At 36.6% G+C, this 19348-nt stretch overlaps 1 protein-coding gene across 8 annotated transcripts; it reads left to right on the top strand.

The window, feature by feature from the left end:
- The first annotated feature begins 2734 nt into the window (after positions 1-2734).
- Positions 2735-18671, top strand: Ctxnd2 (cortexin domain containing 2). Of its 8 annotated transcripts, none has more exons than XM_047521304.1 (4): positions 2773-2857; positions 10499-10599; positions 16667-16765; positions 18008-18671. In XM_047521304.1, exon 4 carries the CDS (start codon positions 18081-18083, stop codon positions 18246-18248), a length of 168 nt encoding a protein of 55 aa, XP_047377260.1. In that variant the 5' UTR covers positions 2773-2857; positions 10499-10599; positions 16667-16765; positions 18008-18080; the 3' UTR covers positions 18249-18671. The 8 variants fall into 8 exon arrangements, with proteins under 8 accessions (XP_047377272.1, XP_047377279.1, XP_047377260.1 ...); XM_047521297.1 differs by lacking the exon at positions 2773-2857 and adding an exon at positions 2962-3064 and having other exon boundaries at positions 10524-10599; XM_047521272.1 differs by lacking the exon at positions 2773-2857 and adding an exon at positions 2964-3064.
- The last annotated feature ends 677 nt before the right edge of the window (positions 18672-19348 follow it).

The following is a 19348-nucleotide window of genomic DNA, read 5'->3' as shown; positions in this document are numbered from 1 at the left end:
TAAATAAGAAAACAAAGAAAAAGGAGATTATTTTTAAAACGCAATAAGAAAAAGAACACCTAAAAAATGCCTATTCTAGAGTGTAGAAGAAGGTAAGAGATAACCTCTTAAGAATCAGACAATAGAAGCTAAAGGAATTTCAAGATAAAAGAGTTTGGGCAACAGAATCATAAATCCAGAGAGAGTAAGGAAAATAAGGATGAATAAGTAAATCTAAGGACTGGAAATCAGATTACTAGTGGTAAATAAATAAAAGCAGCTCATTATCATAGATCACTTGTTCAAGAAACATGGCAATGAATAGCAAGTAGTTAAATGGTATCTCAGGTAGAGATAGGGTAGGGGTGGAAACAGTAAACAATGTCTATAGACTAAGCCTGTGAAAAGGGGCAAATTTAAAATGCAAGATACTGGGCACAGTGATACACACCTGTAATTCCAGCAGCTTGGGAGGCAGAAGAAGGAGGATTGCAAGTTGGAGCCCAGCCTCAACAACCTAGCAAGGCCCTAAGTAACCTAGCCAGACCCTGTCTCAAAATAAAAAATTTTAGAAAGGGTTAGGGATGTGCTTCAATGATCAAACACCTCTGGGTTCAATCCCCAGTACAAAAAATAAAAATAATAAATAAATAAATATGCAAGAAAATGTATGTGTCTGAGAAAACAAGACTAGATCTAAGGGAGATAAGGAGATAAGATTACAACTGTGTGTGGAAGTGTTACTCTCAGAAAACCAAGGCAATTTTTTTACTAATTAAATGTAGACATTTTGCCCTAGTAATTAGAGAAATGCAAATTAAAAACACCCTACATTTCATCTAACTCCAATTAGAATGGCTATTATCAAGAACACAAGCAATAATAAGTGTTGGCATGGATGTAGGGAAAAAGGCACACTCATACATTGCTGGTGGAGTTGCAAATTGGTGCAGTCACTCTGGAAAGCAGTATGGAGATTCCTCAGAAAACTTGGAATGGACCCACCATTTGACCCAGCTATCCCACTCCTCAGTTTATATCCAAAGGACTTAAAATCAGCATACTACAGTGATGCAGCCACATCAATGTTCATAGCAGCTCAATTCACAATAGCAAGATTGTGGAACCAACCAAGATGCCTGTCAACTGATGAATGGATAAAGATACTGTGGTATATATACACAATGGACTATTACTTGGCCATAAAGAAAATATAGTTATGGCATTTGCTGGTAAATGGATGAAGCTGGAAAACATCATGCTAAGTGAAATAGGCCAAGCCCAAAAAACCAAAGACCAAATGTTTTCTCTGATAAGTGGAGGATAATATATAATGAGATGGGGGTGGTGGGGGGAAGAGAAGAATGAAGGAACTTTGGATGGTGTAGAGGAAAATGGGGTCGGAGGGGGTGGGGGATGAAAAGATAGTAGAATGAAACAGATAGTATTACCCTATGTATATTGTGAATCTACATTTTATACAACCATAGAAAAGAAAAGTTGTACCCCATTTGTGTACAATGAATCAAAATGCAGTCTGTAAAGTTCTACAAGACCTTCAAAGAACTCATTCCAATACTTCTCAAAGTATTCCAGGAACTTGAAAAGGAGGGAACCCTTCCAAACTCATCCTATGAAGCTAGTATCACCCTCATACCCAAACCAGACAAAGACACATCAAGGAAAAAAAATTTTAGACCGACATCTCTGATGAATATAGATGCAAAAATCCTTAACAAAATCCTGGCAAATTGCTTACAAAAACATATTAAGAAAATGTAGACTTTTGAAGTGGAGGAAAAGAAAGCTTAAATAACCTGTGATGACTTTGGTTCTCAAAGAGTTGGTGAAACTTCTGCTGAGAATAATGTAGAAATGGAGTTGGGCATACCTGTACAGTTGAAATTCAATTCAAGAAGTCAACCAGGTATGAATAAAAAGAAGATTGTCAAATGCTCCCAAAGTTAAAAGGCATACATGTTCATGGAACCGTGAAGCATTGTTATTACTGTCTCTGTCAGTTTTCAGAGGCCTCTGAAAGAGAGCAAAGAGAGCCATTTTCCCAGAATTGGAGCTAGACAAATAGACAAATTAGATCAATATCTTGGGAATGGAAGATTCTAGAGCTGCAGAAGCAGCACAGTTTAAAAGTCTTTGGAAGAGGCTGGGGCTGTAGCTCAGTGGCAGAGTGCTTGCCTAGCATTATTTATGAACATGTATAATAACTAATAAGTGAAATCATTTTGACTTTTCTGATCCAAATGTCCCCAGTAAATTCTTTTGAAGAAAGGGGGAAAGATTTTAAAGCTTTACTGATCCTATTGACAAGTAGTTCTCAAATTTGAGCATACATCACATCACATAGAGGAATTGATTAAAACCCAGAGACCATCGCCCTTAAGATTTCTTATTCATTAAGGTTGAGATTGGGGTCCAAAAATTTGCATTTCAAGCAAGTTCCAAGGTGAGCTATTAATCCAGAGACCCATTGCATAGACCAAAAGGCTGGCTACTGATCCATCCTCTACCACTCATGTGATCATACCTGGAAGGAAGTACCTGAGTTATTAACCTTGGTTTTCCTGGCCCTGACAGAGTTGTGGAAATATTCCCCCACTGATCTAGGCTCCAATTTAATCTAGTGGGATCATTTTCTCACCCACTATGGGAGTGTCTGAAACTTGATCCAATAGTTGCAGTTGAACTATTCATGAAGCTTCTGAGTTCAGTGTGGGAGTCGGAAGAGAGTGAGCCACCAACCTCTCCTTTTGTAGGAGGGGGTTGATGAAGAGAGGAAAGGCTGCCAAGAGATGTGCTTGAGTAGGAGGAGACTGCCCTGGCAACAGCCAAATCCAGCCTTGGATAACTCTCTCAAAAGGTAAATAACTACCAATATTGCCTTCCTGGTGTTGTTTTCAACTGGGAAAAATTCCAACAATCCTGAGTTTAATAGCACCTTCCTGTGAGGTTGGGCAATATGAGGGAAATGACTGGGGGAAGTAAAGAGCTTTGTTTTGTTAGAGCTTTTTTGGAAAAGTGAAACTTACACCTGAGGGGATGATCTTGGCCAGGGTCTCTTTTCAAGGTAAGTTGGGGAAACCACTGATTAGTCATTTTAGTCAGAGACTGTCTTTGATTTTAGGAATTATAGTAAGATTCATTATTGTGTTTCTTCACCAACACTTCTCCTTTCAAACTAAATCTAGGACCAGGAGAGAAATGCTGGGTCTTTTCAGTTTGGGAATGTTTTTAAAAAATGATTTGGTACTATTTGGTAGGAAGAATGACGAGATTAGGGAAGAGACCACATGGAAAGGAAAAGTGTGATTAATCTTTTTGGAAGTCAGAGAAAGTGACTTTGTTAAAGATTCATAAATGCTATTTTGTGTCTTACTTGAGCAGGACCAGATTTAACATAAACCAACAGAGTCATGCCCAACCTTCTTTCCTCGCCCCCCCCACCCCAACACACATACCAGTCCTGAACGGTGCTGCTACTTGTGTCAAACAAAACAGGAACCTTAAAAGTCACTTTTAAAAACATTTCTAGGACAGGTCTTCTCTTCGAAAAGCATATTTTGAATCTGCCATATTTGGTAGTGTATCTGTCAAGAAAATCTATTTTAGCCTAAGAGATCTGAAAGAAAAGAAGCAAAATACCCAAGTCTCTGATAATTTGTTGTGACTTTTTTCCATCCAAAAAAATTGTTTCGTCGGGAATGGTGGCACTTGCCTGTATTCTCTACTTATGAGGTTGAGGCAAGAGGATCACAAGTTCAAGGCCAACCTTGTCAACTTAGCAAGACCTTCAGCAACTTAGCAAGTTTGCTTCAAAATTAAAAAAAGAAAGAACTAGGGCAGTAATTCAGTAGTAAAGCACCCCTTGGTTCAATCCCCAGTATTCGAAATAATAATAATAATAAATTAAATTTAATAATTAAAAATATAAAAATTGTTTATGAAATTTTATATTCAAAATCTTGTATTCTTTTTCTTGAAGAGAGATTTATAAACTTCTGGTTGCATAAAACCTGGATCCCTGCATATGAAAAGAAGAGCCAAGATTATACATGAAAAAAACAACATCAGCTTTTTTATTTTCTTTTTTTTCCCCCTAGTAAGAATGTATTTTACTTTTGGAGGGGAAGAGAGGAAAGTTATGAGCCTAACTGGAGCAAAGGTAGCTTGTTGGAATTTGGCAGCTATGGGCGAAAAGCCTGGATCAGCACAGGACCTTTGATCAAGGTTCAGAAATTCAGATTTAACTAGATAAAGAGAAAAAGAATCAAAGGTGACTTGATGCTTTCCAATTTCCAGATACTGAAGGTTTTCAATCTCTCTGGAGCATGAGACTCAGCAAATCCCCTCCTTCAAATTCTTTCATTGTTTCAATTCCACAACCCTACACTTTCCAGTTTCTCCTACTTGTTGCTTTTTTTTTTTTTTTTTTCTCTCCATCTGTGGCTTTTTTACCTCTTTCCTCCACTACAAATGCAAATATCTTATTGTCTCTAATTTTCCTTCGATCTTCTCATCTACTATGATTTTAATTATCCTATAGTTGGGGACTCTCAATTCCAAAGATCTTGTTCTTTCCTCCTAAATTTCAGTCCTGTATTTCTGTCTCCTGATCATGTTTTGTCAGTACCTTTAAATCAACCTACCCCAAACAGAATTCATTATGGTCTACTAAAATATCTGCTATTCCTGGGCTGGGGTTGTGGCTCAGCGATAGAGCACTTGCCTACAGCACTCACCTAGCATGTGTGAGGTACTGGGCTTGATTCTCACCACCACATATATATACTAAAATAAAGGTCCATCAACAACTAAAAAAAAAAAAAAAGTTTAAGTATCTGCTATTCCTAAAATAAATAATTATTATTTCTAATTTTCTAATGTCAATATTTTTCTTTCAATTTTCTAAATTGAAGTTCCAGAATTTATTTAGCACTTTCTTCTTCCCACTATACCTCCATTTAATTCCTAAGTGGTTGCAAATCTTTTCACAACCTCATATTCATATCCATGTTTCCCTTCAATTACTCTATTCCCTAACCCTTGTTTCCTCTTGACACTGCTACAACTCCTCCTTATTTTTTCTTGTTTTGTTGTTTTATATTTCCAATACCTTTTACACATTTCTGTCAGTTATACTCCTAAAGTATGACTTTGATAATTTATCTTCCTTCATTCAACAAGCATGAGTTGTACACACACAATGTACCAGGTACTGATATGAATATTAATTCACTTATGTAGGTAAATTAAATATCCACAGAGTGCCAGACCTTCCCTTACACACTGAAGCTATACCATGGATAGAACAGACTCCTAGAACTTACATTACAGTTGGAGTCAGTGGGATACAGAGTAAGATATGGCCCCTTCTCTTCAAGTGTTATCTGCTCAAAAACCTTCAATGGTTCCCCTGTGCCTGAAAGAATAAAACTTATATTCATTACCCTGAATTTCGAGTCTCAAGATTTTCAGAAATTTAAAAGTAGCTGCCAAGTACTTATTGATGATTCCTTAATAATTTCTCAGAGGATATGGTCTTTCTATTACTTTAGTTTTTGCCCACTGAAGGTTTTATAGTGTGCCCATATCCCTTTTAAAATTCAGTGTCCACAAGTGGGGCATGGAGGTACACACCTTTAATTCCAGTTACTTGAGAGGCTGAGGCAGGAGGTTAGCAAATATGAGGCTATCCTCAAATTTGAGGCCAGCCTCAGCAATTTAATGAGACACTGTCTCAAATTTCAAAAAATAAAATAAAGAACCGGGGGCGAGAGCTCAGTTGGTAGAGTACTTGCCTCACAAGCCCAATCCCCTGGGTTCAATCCCCAGTCACCGCAAAAAAAAAAAATAATAATAATAATAATAATGATAATAATTAATAAAATAAAAATCTGGGAGCATAGCTCAGTAGTAGAGCACTTACCTAGAATGTATTCAATTCCCAATACTGCAAAAAATAAAATAAAATGTGCTATTCAATATGAAATACAAGACCCACGGAAACTCAAGATTATTCATCTACATGCTAAATATTTTTCCTGGGAGGTTGGGTACTAGTGATTTTACCAAAGGGTGCTTTAACATTAAACTACATCCTTAGTTCTTTTTATCTTTTACTTTGAGACAGGTCTTAACTAAGTTGCTGTGACTGGTCTGGAACTTGCAATCCTCCCACCTTAGAGTTGATTTGCTAGGATTACAGGCGTGTACCACTGTACCTGGCTAGCTGCTATAATTCTATTGATTATAATAGGACCATTCTTACTGTAGTGAGGTGATACCTCATTGTGCTTTTGAGTTGCATTTCCCAGATGATTAGTGATGTTGAACATTTTTTCCATATATTTTTTGGCCATTTGTCTTCTTTTGAGAAATGTCTATTCAGGTCTATTGCCCACTTATAAATTGTTTTTTTTTTTTTTTTTTTTTTTTTTTTTTTTTTGTAGTGCTGCGGATTGAACCCAGGGCCTTATGCTTGCAAGGCAAGCACTCTGCCAACTGAGCTATATCCCCAGGCCCATTGAGTTGATTTTTGTAACTGGCAAGAAACAAGGGTGTAGTTTCATTCTTCTGCATGTAGATATCCAATTTTCTCAACACCATTTATTGAAAAAGACTGTCCTTTCTCCAATGCATGTTCTTAGCATCTTTGTCAAAAATCAGTTGACTGCCACTCTGGAGACTGAGACAGAAGGATCACAAGTTCAAAACCAGCCTCAGCAACTTAGCAGGGCCCTAAGTAACTTAGTGAGACCCTGTCTCAAACTTTTAAAAAGTATAAAAAGGGCCGGGGAAGTAGCTCAGAGGTAAATTACCCCTGGGTTTAATCCCTAATACAAAACAAAAACAAAAACAACAACAACAACAAAAAAAACAGTTGACTGTTGATGTATGGATTTACTTCTAGCTCTCTCTACTTTGTGGTTTATGTTTTGTCATTTTATACCAAAACTATGCTGTCTTGATTACTTCAGCTTTGTAGTATATTTTGAAATCAGATAGTGGAATGCTTCCTGCTTGGTTCCTTTTCATCGAGATTGCTTTGACCTTTGGATTTTTTGTTTGTTTTTGTCATTCCATACAAATTTTAGGATTGTTTTTCCTACCTCTGTAAAGAAAGTCACTGGTATTTTGATAGGGATTACATTGAATCTGTAGGTCACTTTGGGTTGTATGGATACTTAACAGTATTGAAAGCTGGACATGGTGGTGCAAGTCTATAATCCCAGTTATTCTGGAGGCTGAGGTAGGAGAATTGTATGTTCAAGGCCAGCCTGGGCAACTTAGTGAGACCCTGCTCCAAAATTTTAAAATAATAATATTGATTCTTCTAATCCATGAACACAGGATGTCTTTCTATTTTTCATGTCCTCTTCAATTTCTTTCATCAATATTTTATAGTTTTCTTCATAGCACTCTTTCCCCTCTTAATAATTGAGAATATGTTGACTATCTATTATAATGGCGACTTTTATCAATGTCTTCCTTATGTTGTTTTTTGTTAAGCTATTTTATTGATGTGTACGATTTAGAACTGTTATATCTTTCTGCTGAACTGAATTCTTTATTATTATTTATTAATTCTCTATCCTTAATAATGCTTTTTATCTCAAGGTCTATTTTGTCTGATATTAATATAGCTCCTCAATTTTCTTTTGGCTAGCATTTACCTTGTATACCTTTTTCTATCCCTTTTCTTTTCTTTCTTTCTTTTATTTTTTATTTATTTATTTTATTTATTTTTGTGTGTGTGCAGTGCTGGGAATTGAACCCGGAGCCTTGTGCATGCAACGCAAGCACTCTACCAACTGAGCTATATCCCCAGTCCCCCTTTTATTTTCCACCTTTCCATGTCTTTACATTAGATGTGTCTTTTTGTTTAAAGAGCACATAGCTGGACTGAGGCCAAAATAAAAAAAGTGGATATTTGTCATTTTTTGTTTGCTCAACATCCAAAAATCCTTCCTATTGGGGAAATCTTCCTATATATGAATCTGTGGGAGACAGAACCTCCTTCTCACTCTAGAAGCCTAGAGAAACCAAATATTCCCTCTTCCACACCCTGGCAGCTAAGGTGCTAGTGCATGACTTGGCTGTGACCAGTTGGATGCTCTAACCAGGGACTAGAATATTGAGTGACACAAAGATGACAAAATTTATAATTCAGGCATGGCAGAGGTAGCAGTATCCAATGACAGTAGCAACAGTGCTCAACAACAGCAATGTCCGGTGGTGGTGATGTCTAGTGCCAGCATTGCCCTAACCAGACTTTTCCTGTGCTGACCTTGGTGAGGGTTTCTGTCGGCTGACTTCTGTTAGTTTCTGTCTTTAAAAAAATTTTTAAAAAAAAGTGTGTTTGTTTGTTTGGTTTGTGGTACTGGGGATTGAACTCAGAGGCATTCTTCCATTTTATTTTTAATTTTGAGACAGAGACTCTAAATTGTTGAAGCTGAGCCAGGCGCGGTGGCACATGCCTATAATCACAGCGGCTCAGGAGGCTGAGGCAGGAGAATCATGAATTCAAAGCCAGTCTCAACAAAAGTGAGGTGCTAAGCAACTCAGTGAGACCCTAAATAAAATATAAAATGGGGCTGGGGATGTGGTTCAGTGGTCAAGTACCCCTGAGTTCAATCCTCGGTACCAAAAAAAAATTAAAATTAAAATAAAATAAATAAATTGTTGAAGCTGACCTCAAATTGTATTCCTCCTGCCTCAACTGAGATTACAGGTGTGCACCACAGTGCTCAGCTTGTTGATTTCTGACTTTTTATAACACTAGTTCTCCTTATGAGGGCTACCTGATCTCTTTCCAATAAATATCTTTTCTGTTTAAGTAAGAGAAACCATTTCTGTTGCTGACAGACAAGAATCCTGACTGATATAAAAACGTTCTTTTTCCTTCTGGAATGGAGGAAGGAGAGATGTTGTGTAGGGGTTACATGTGAAGTCTAGATTTCCTGGAACCATTCTTGATACCATAAGGGAAGTCAATCTGGGGATAAAAACATAGAAGAAAGGCAGGGGCAGGAAAAGCTATCAACATGTAAAGGTAGGCTGGGGAGATAGCTCAGTTGGTAGAGTGCTTGCCTTACAAGCACAGGCCCTGGGTTCGATCCCCAGCACTGCCAAAAAAAAAAAAAAAAAAAAAAAAAAGGCAGATCCCTGGTGACACCTGGGCTCTGGATCCAACCATTTCTAAAAGTTAGTTTTGCTCTAGACTTGGTAGTCTTATGAATCAATAAGTTCCATGGTGGTTTTGTTTTGTTTTGTTTTCTGGTGCTGGGGATTGAACACAGGTCCTTATGCATGTTAAACATGTGCTCTATGACAGAACTATACCCCTAACCCATGTATTTTTAAATATCACTTGATTGAACTTTCCTGTCACTTGCAACTAAAAGTACCCATCCTACCTGATACCCTTCTATTCTACCTTTGAAAAGAAATCCCTCACTTGATTCTGCAATAGGCTTTCAGCTACTATTTTACTTCTCTTCTTTCTTTCCTAGTTGAATGTCTTTTAATTATTTAAAATCTTAGTATCTTTATTTTCCCTCTGCCCTTTCCCACTTTATTCACTGAAGTTTGGATTCCTTATTATTCTTCTGACATTATTTCCAGTAGATCACCAGTAGTCTTCTTCTGTCTTAATTCAATGCTGCATCTCAAGGTCATTTATTCATTCACAAAAATTCCTTCAACAAAAATTTTTGCATGCCCATTTTAGCAAGATATAGTGCAACACTGATTCATTGAATAGATATTTATTGAACATGTAATATAACCTAGACTTTTAGAATAAGAAACAAATTAGATATGGCACATAATCTCATGTAGGATTACTATTTTATCAGAGAATGTAAACACTAAGGTAACTGTAATTAATTGGTGAAGATTGCCCTAGGAAATTGATATATTTAAGCTTAGGCCTAAAAGTTGAATATAGAGGGAGGAGAAAAATGCAAAGACAGTATTAGTTTAGAAAGGTTTAGAGGAAAGAGGTGGTCATGCAAAATTCATGGAACTATGAGAAATTCAGTACTCCAAGATCAAAAAGTGTAAGGGGAGAAAGTGGCAAGAAACAAGCTTAGACCAAATTGTGGAGAGGCTTAAAGAGCCCCATTAAGAAGTTCAAAGACAATGGGAAGTTGCTGGAGGATTTGAATCAGAGAACTGATCAATTTACATTTATTAAAGATCACTTTGTGGTTTGGAAGGGAACAAGAGTGTTTTCAGGTAATCAGAGAGAATTTTTAGGAGTCTGGCATTGATGGTCTAGATTAATAGTGGGGATGACGAGAACGGAATTGATTAAAGAAATATTTTGGAAGTAGGCTCAAAAGGAAATTAATAGATGTAAAAACTGAGAAACTATTATAATTTTGACATGAAAAATCATATGGTCTTGCTCTGATAGAGCCCTATAGAAAGGATAAGACACATGAATAATGTCATATATATGTAAATAATAAATACATTTTGAAACTTGTACAAATAGCTACCAGTCTTCCTGCATTTTCCAGCCAATAGGAGGAGCTCCAGACCAGTTTTCTCTCATCCTCAGTCTTAAGACCATTTTCACTGCAATTCTCTAACGAGGTATGACTCTGACCACAGCTCTTTTGTGTGAATGCATGTATGGTGTTGGGAATTTAACCCACAGGCACTGAGTTACATTTGTGCTCATTTTTTGTTTTGTTTTGTTGAGACAGGGTTTCATTAAATTACTGAGAATCTTCATTCTTGACACTATATACTAAAATAAACTCCAAGTGGATCAAGGATTTAAATGGAAAAAAAAAAAAAGGAGCCATATAAATAGTAGAAAAGAACATGGGTGAATTCAATAACATGGATGAGGGGAAATTTTTTGTAATAATGACTCACAATTCAGACATGATGAAAGAAAAAATTGATAAATTTCGCTATGATAAAAAAAAAAACTTATATGGCAAAAGAAAAGAAAAATCGCAAATAAAAAGAAAAGACAATTGAAAAGCCAGGAGAAAATATTTACAATATATGTCACATCTGAAGGACTAATATTCCTACTATATAAACAACATGTAAAAATTGAGGCTAGATAAAAGGACAAAAGACATTAACAGACAATTTACATAAAAGACATAACTATTAGGGTCTGGTGCTGTAGCTCAGAGGCAGAGCGTTTGCTTAGTTAGCATGTGTAAGGCACTGGGTTTGATCTTTAGTACCACATAAAAATAAACAAACGCATGCTGTCCATCTACAACTACAATAATAATAATAATAATAATAATAATAAAGATACGACTATTAGCCAGTGGGATGGTAGGCACCTGTAGTTTCAGTTACTTGGTAGACTGAAGCAGGAGAATCACTTAAGTGAATGAGTTCAAGAAAGTGTGGGCAACATAATGAGACCTGTCTCAAAAAAAATTATTAAGAAAACAATTCCTTTTTTTCTTTTCTTTTCTTTTCTTTTTTTTTTTTTTTTTTCCAGCACTGGGAATTGAATCCAGGGTTGCTCTACCACTGAGCTATATTCCCAGCCTTTTCTGAGGTAGGGTCACACTAATTTGCCCAAACTGGCCTCAAACTTGTGATCCTCCTGCCTCAACCTCAAAAATAGCTGGGATTTCAGTCATGCACAATTGTGCATGGCAAAATACTTTATTTAAACTATCATAGGTAGCACATACCTGTAATTCCAGTGACTTGGAAGGCTGGAGTAGGAGGATTTCAAATTTAAGGCCAGCCCGGTCAATTTAGTGAGACCCTGTCTCAAAATGCAAAAATTAAATAAGGCTGGAGCAGAGGTGGCTGTAGCTCAGTGGTAGAGTCCCTAGTTTCAATCCCCAGTAACACACATACACACACATTCCCCAAAATAAAATAGGTCCATGGGTGTAGCTCAGTGGTAGAGTACTTGCCTAGCATGTGTATTCAATCCCCCCATACTACAAAAATAAATAAATAATAAATAAACAGCGTAACATAAAAAAGAATAAAATAATTAGGAATAAATATAACAACATAATTGCAAAATTCTCTAAAATCCATAGAATATTGTTACATTGAAAAGATTTAAAGAAATGGAAAGACATTCCCACGTTCATGAATCAGAAGAGTATCATTAAGATGGCAATAATCTTCAAATTGTCAATGTGATCTGTACCAGAATCCCAGTGGGGCTTGTTGTGAAAATTGACAAGATGAAAAGAAAAAAAAGAAAATTGACAAGATGGTTCTAAAATTCATATGGAACCTGGAACAACAGCGCACATCTGTACTCCCAGCAACTTGGAAGTCTAGGCAGGAGGATTCCAAGTTCAAGGCCAGTCTTGACAATTTAACTAGCCCCTGTCTGAAAATAAAAAATAAAAAGGACTGGGGATATAGCTCAGTGATAAGAGTTCAGTCCCCAGTACAGCAAAAAATATTTAAAAATTTTTGAATGAACTAAAATAAAATTTTACATGAATGGTGTGAATCTACATTGTGTACAACCATAGAAATGAAAAGTTGTACCCCATTTGTGTACAATGACTCAAAATGCAGTCTGTAAAAATAAAAAAGATTTTAATTAAAAAAAAATTCCACTCGTTGGGCTGGGGCTATAGCTCAGTGGTAGAGCACTTGGCTAGCATGTATGAGGCATTGGGTTTTATCCTTAGCACCACATAAAAATAAATAAAATAAAGGCGTGGTGTCCAAAAAAAAAAAAAGTACAGCTACAGATAGATAAATCAATGAAATAGAATTGAAGGTTCAAAACTGAATCTATGTTTCTATGATCATATGTTTTTCAACCAGAATTTTAAAAATATTCAATGGTAAAAGAGTCTTCTTTTTAGTAAATTGTACTGGAAAAACGGAATATCCACAGCAAAAGAATGAAGTCAGGCCTTAACCACACATCATATACAAAAATGAACCCAATATGGGTTAAAGACCTTAACATAAGAACAAAAGCTCTAAAGCTCTTAGCAGGAAAATTAGGGATAAATCATTGTGATCTTGGATTTGTTAATGGGTTCTTATATATGACACCAAAAGTACAAGCAACCAGAGAAATAGATAAACACTTTTGTGCTTCAAAGGAAATGTCAAGAAAGTTAAAAGAAAATGCACAGGATAGGAGGAAATTTTTGCAAATCATTGGACAATTTTATTTTTTAATTATTGGTGTAAAACATAAAGAGAGTGAAAGTGAGACAGAGATATTCAAGTGATAACTCTATGCTTAACCTTTTGAGGATCTACCATACTGTTTTCCAAAGTGGTTGTACCATCTTACATTCCAACCAGCAGCGGTGGAAGGTTTCAAGTTCTCCATATCCTCACCAACACTTACTACCTGACCTTTTTTTTTTTTTTTTTTTTTTTACTACCTGACTTTTTAATCCTAGCCCTCGTAGTGGGTGTGAAGTAGTATCTGGTAGTTCTTCAGATGATTAAACGTAGAATTCCCACAAATAATTCCACTCCTAAGTATATACCCAAGATAAATGAAAACATATCCACACCAAAACTTCATGTTTATAGCAATATTATTTATTTTAGCCAAAATTCAGAAACAACCCAAATGTCCATAAACTGATGAATCAATAAATAAAATGTGGTATATCCCTGCAATGAAATCTTATTCAGTCACAGGAAAAAAACAAGTACTGATACACACTGCAACCTGGACAAACCATAAAAACATTTTGCTAAGCAAAAGAAGCCAGTCACCAAATGTATATGCATATATGTGTATATATGTATATATTATTTTAATATATATTTTAAATTATTATTTATATATATATATTTTAGTTGTTGATGGACCTTTATTTTATTCATTTACTTACATTCGGTGCCGAGAATTGAACCTAGTGCCTTACACATGCCAGGCAAGCATTTCACCACTGAGTCACAACTCCAGCCCTTTGTTTTTCGTTTTTTTTTTTTTTTAATGTATATTTTTACTTGTTGGTGGACCTTTATTTTATTCTGTATACATAGTGTGTGTGTGTGTGTGTGTGTGTGTGTGTGTGTGTAGGTGTGTAAAATAGAAAGCCAATTAGTGGCTGTTTAGGGCTGGGGGTAATATGGGGTGACAAGGGGAATATTGTGATGATTACACATTTCTGCAAATGCACTAAAAAGCCACTGAGGTGGGGCTGGGGTTGTGGCTCAGTGGTAGAGCTCTTCCCTGCCACATGTGAGGCATTGGGTTCGAACTTCAGTACCACATAAAAATAAATAAATATAAAATAAAGGTATTGTGTCCATCTACAACTAAAAAATATATATTAAAAAAAATCCACTAATGGGTACACTTTTGAAGGGTGAATTGTATGGTGTATGAATTATATCTCGAGTTGCTACAAAAGAGTGATGTAACTGACTCTTAAATGTATTAAAAGATCTTCAATATCACTCAAAATAAAAGAAAGGCAAATTAAAACTATACTGGCTGGCATGATAAAACTTCCCACATGTGTTACAGGAACTAGGCGGCTATATGCCTAAAGGAGGTCAGCCGACCCTCCAGCACTACACAGCCATTATCTCCTTTCCCCTGCCTACCGGACCATCCCACTCACAACTAGAAAGTTTGTAGCTTTGTTGCACCATGCATTTGGGCCCTCTTTGGCAGTGATGACGGCCTTTCTGTTCAGTGTCTGAGTGCTATGCAGATTGTGCACAGGGGTCCAGATGCATTTCATTTTGAGAATGTCAATGGATATACCAATTGCTGCTTTGGATTTCACTGATCGGTGGTGGTTGACCCAGTTTGAAATGCAGCCAGTTCGACTGAAGAAATACCCTTATTTGTGGCTCTGTTATAATGGTGAAATCTATAACCACAAGACACTGCAACAATGTTTTGAATTTGAATACCAGACAAAAGTGGATGGTGAAATGATCCTTCATCTGTATGACAAAGGAGGAATTGAGCAAACCATTTGTATATTGGATGGGGCATTTGCTTTTATTTTACTGGACACTTCCAAAAAGAAAGTGTGCCTGGTCAGGGATACCTATGGAGTCAAGACCTTTGTTTAAAACTATGACAGCAGATGGATTTCTGGCCATGTGTTCAGAAGCTAAAGGTCTTGTTACATTGAAACACTCCACAGCTCCTTTTTTAAAAAGTGGAGACTTTTCTTCTGGGACACCATGAAGTTTTGAATTTAAAAACAAATGGCAAAATTGTATGTGTTGCAGGGATGAGCCTCTACATATCCTCTTTGTGTAACAGAATCTTGCTAAGTTACTTAGGGCCTCACACTTGTGATCTTCCTGCCTCAGCCTCCCAAGTTGCTCACTGTTATGGTTTGGGTGTAATGTGTCCCCCTAAAGCTCATGTATGAGACAATGCAAGAACATTCCAAGGAGAAATGATTGGGTATGAGAGCCTTAACCCAGTCAGTGAATTAATCTCCTGATAGGGATTAACTGAGTGACCTAAGCAATTTAGTGAGACTCTGTCTTAAAATAAAAAATAAAACAGACTGAGGCCAGGGGCAGTGGCGCACACCTGCAATTCCAGCTGCTTGGGAGGCCGAGGCAGGAGGATTGTGGGTTCAAAACTAGTCTCAGCAAAAGTGAGATGCTAAGCAACTCAGTGAGACCCTGTCTCTAAATAAAATACGAAATGGGGCTGGGGATGTGACTTAGAGTTTGAGTGCCCCTAAATTCAATCCCTGGTACCCCCCAAAAAACAAAACTGGACTGGGTATGTAGCTAGATAGAGGGCCCCTGGGGTCAATCCCCACTACCACAAAGTAATAATATAAAATAATGATGATAATAATAATAATGCAGAAGTTATTTGTGAACATATTATTCCAGATTAGAAGGGATCCACAGAATTTTTTTTCTGGTACTGGGGATTGAACTCAAGGGTACTTTACCACTGAACTTCATTCCCAGCCCTTTTTACTTTAATTTTAATTTTTTGAGACAGGATTTTGCTAAGTTATTGATCCAGGATATATTATTAAGTGAAAAAACAAAATGCAAGAGTATCTATCTATAATACATCATCTTTGGTGTAAGAAAAAAAAGGAGAAAAGAAAAACTATTTACTTGTGAAAAAAAAACAAGAAGTATAACCCGGAAATGAATAAGATTTATTATCTACAGGATGAAGATAATTGGAATCAGGTAGAAAGGATAGTATGTGGGTGAAATGGAATGAAAGAATGACGGAGGAGGAGTGACATTTCTCTGATTATAACTTTTACAGCTCTGACTTAATATGTATGCTAACATATCACATGCTAAGAAATACATAAATGCAGTAAAAACAGATGGAAAATATCAACATTTCAACAATTTTCTACAAATAAATGAATTTGCTGCCTCTTCACTTTCAACCCTTTTTACACCCTCAAGGTGAATATTAACCTAAGGATCTCAAAAATGGTCTTTAGCCACTTGCTTTGCAATGCCTGATTATGAGGTCTCTCTTTGCAGCATGCAATACCACCTACCTATTGTTTAATTTTAGCCCTTTTACTATAATCATAATTGAGATGGAGACCCATTTTAATAATCTTTTACATCTGTTCTGTCATCCCATATGTTTTTGTTTTTAAGAAACTCCGGTTAACAAAATAGCATCTTTAAAAAAAAAAAAATCCATCTGTTTATCAGAAATTTACAATGTCTGTTCATTTCATCTGCACAGGAACTCAGCAGGTGGCCATGAGAACCCAACATAAAAGGTGTTGAATGCAACTTCCCTGTTACTCCAGAATTGTGGTTAAGTTCAAAGGTGAAGACAAGGGTCAGTAAGTATTGGGTATATTCTGAAGAGTGGCAACAATAGGAACCAAAACTTCTCCCACCTCTTTTTTGATGTTCTTCTATGTTCTTCTAGTTTTTTCTTGTTTTCTTTATATATATATATATATATATATATATATATATATATATATAATTTATATATATATTTATATTTATTTATATATACATATTATTTATATATATATTTATATATATATATTTATATATATATATTATTTCTCCCACATCTTATAAAGAGTAGGCATAGTCAACCATATGTCCACCAACTCCCACTCCTCACCCCTCCACAGTACCTATAAAAAATGAACTGGGGACTAGGATGTAGCTCAGTGTTAGAGCCCTTGCACAACAATTTAGCATGCACAAGACCCTGGGTTCAACTCCCAGAACTGAAAAAAATAAACAAACAAACTGGCAGAGCAAATAGGAATAGTGATTAATGGCCTATGGAATATATAATATTAACTTTATCAGTTTCATAAGTGCTTCTTTTTTGGGGGGAACCGGGGTACAGGCGATTGAACTCAGAGGCACTCGGTCACTGAGCCAAATCCCAGCCCTCATTTTTTAATTTTATTTAGAGACAGGATCTCATTGAATTTCTTAGTGCTTCACTTTTGCTGAGTCTGGCTTTGAACTCTCAATACTCCTGCCTCAGCCTCCTGCCTCATCATAAGTGCTTCTTAAATAAATCTTTTCCTGGGTGGAGTTAACTGGGATTGAACACATGGGCACTCTACAATTGAGCTACATTCCTAGTCCTTTTTATTTTTTATTTATTTTTAAATTTTTTTAAATGAACACAATACCTCTACTTTATTTATTCATTTTATGTGGGGCTGAGGATCGAACCCAGTGCCTCACACAGGCAAGGCAGGTGCTCTACCACTGAGCCATGATTCCAGCCCTTTATTTTTTTTATTTTGAGATGGCCTCATGAGTTGTACAGGCTGGCCTCAAATTTGCAAACCTCCAAGTCACTGGAATTATAGGCATGTGTCACTGTATTTTGATGCTTCTTAAATAAATCTTCATGATGTTTTTTCAACTCTTGACCCCTTTTTGGTGGTATTAGTATTATTTTCAGTACTTTCAGTCCTCCTTCCTCAGCCTCCCAAGTCCCTGGGATTACAGACGTGCCACAGTGCCAGACTCCGCATTGTTTTATCTCACACACACACACACACACAAAAATAAACTTGTTTTATCCTATTTTGTCTAGGAATATGACAAATCTGGAGTTATACCTGAGGAGGTAACTGCTGCTGGATAACAGTAAAGAGGTGTGTTTCACCATGGAAGATTCAAGCCCATCTAGCAGTGTTGATGTGGACAAGGGCTTTGCCATTGCCTTTGTTGTTCTTCTGTTTCTATTCCTGATAGTGATGATTTTTCGTTGTGCCAAGTTGGTGAAGAATCCCTACGAGGCAAGCTCCACAACCACAGAATCATCTCTGAGCTGAAGTATGATAAAACTTGGGAGACTCCCCCTCATTAGAGATTTGAAATATTTTATATAGACTTTATGATCCAGACCTTATATTATCTCACCTCTCCATTTCTCAGTCTTCTCACTCTTGCATTCCACAATGGGCATACAGAGTGAGTTGAGAATAATAAAAAGAGATGAAACACAAGCCAGTTTATATTGTTCCTCTTCAGGAAAATGATTACTAAAGTGGAACAGAAACTGGTTGAATGTATTGGCTAGAATAAGGCTATTGGCTTCAGTTGTCTAGGCTTTAATGTCCTAGGCAGGGTGGGATGGCACATGTCTGTAATCCCAGCAATTTGGGAGGCTAAGGCAGGAAGATCAAGACTAGCCTCAGCAACTTAGCGAGGCCCTAAAGAACTTAGTGAGATCCTGGCTCAAAATAAAAAGGATTGGGGGGCTGGGGTTGTGGCTCAGTGATAGAGCACTTTCCTGACATGTATGAGGCCCTGAATCCGATCCTCAGCACCACATAAAAATGAATGAATAAAAAATAAACTTAAAAAAAAAAAGGATTGGGAATTTGGCTCAGTGTGTAAATGCCCCTAGGTTCAATCACTAGCACCCCCAACCCCAGAAAAAAGAAACAAAGAAAGAAAGAAAAAAATTAGAATTTAATGTCTTTGGGATGGGACAGCAGGCCATAATTTTGTAATGTAACATAATATCATTATGTTTTGTAAGACCTATCTAAAAGTAGAAGCTCACCTACAAGTAACAGACTCAAATGGTTGCTTTAGTTATACACATGTAAGGTAAACAGGAACCAATTGTCTTAGAAGATTATAACAAGACCTTTTTGATGTGTGAGGTTTTGTAAAATATGTTGCTCTTTTGAAGTAGGCAGAACTCCGTGGTAGAGGAGAACCAGTTTGCTTTGGGTGAATCCCATAATCTCTCTCAGCCAAAAATTTCTTGCTGCCTACACTCCAAAGTTTGAAGTTAAGGAAATTTGGTAGAGTGGGCTATGGGCCAACTGTCAGGGAAGTTAGCAAGGGAATCCACTAGAAAGAAAGAGGGCATCTATACTGCTTACCAAAGCTTAACAAAGGTTAGTCTGTAGAGGACTGA

This window comes from Sciurus carolinensis, chromosome 1, assembly GCF_902686445.1.
Source record: "Sciurus carolinensis chromosome 1, mSciCar1.2, whole genome shotgun sequence".
In the NCBI taxonomy this organism is placed as follows: domain Eukaryota; kingdom Metazoa; phylum Chordata; class Mammalia; order Rodentia; family Sciuridae; genus Sciurus; species Sciurus carolinensis.
The sequence above is the reverse complement of the archived record's forward strand: the minus strand, read 5'-3'. Positions and strand labels throughout refer to the sequence as shown.

Excerpts from the sequence above, each read along its gene's own strand:
- Ctxnd2 (XM_047521316.1), top strand. The coding sequence starts at position 18,081 with ATGGAAGATTCAAGCCCATCTAGCAGTGTTGATGTGGACAAGGGCTTT.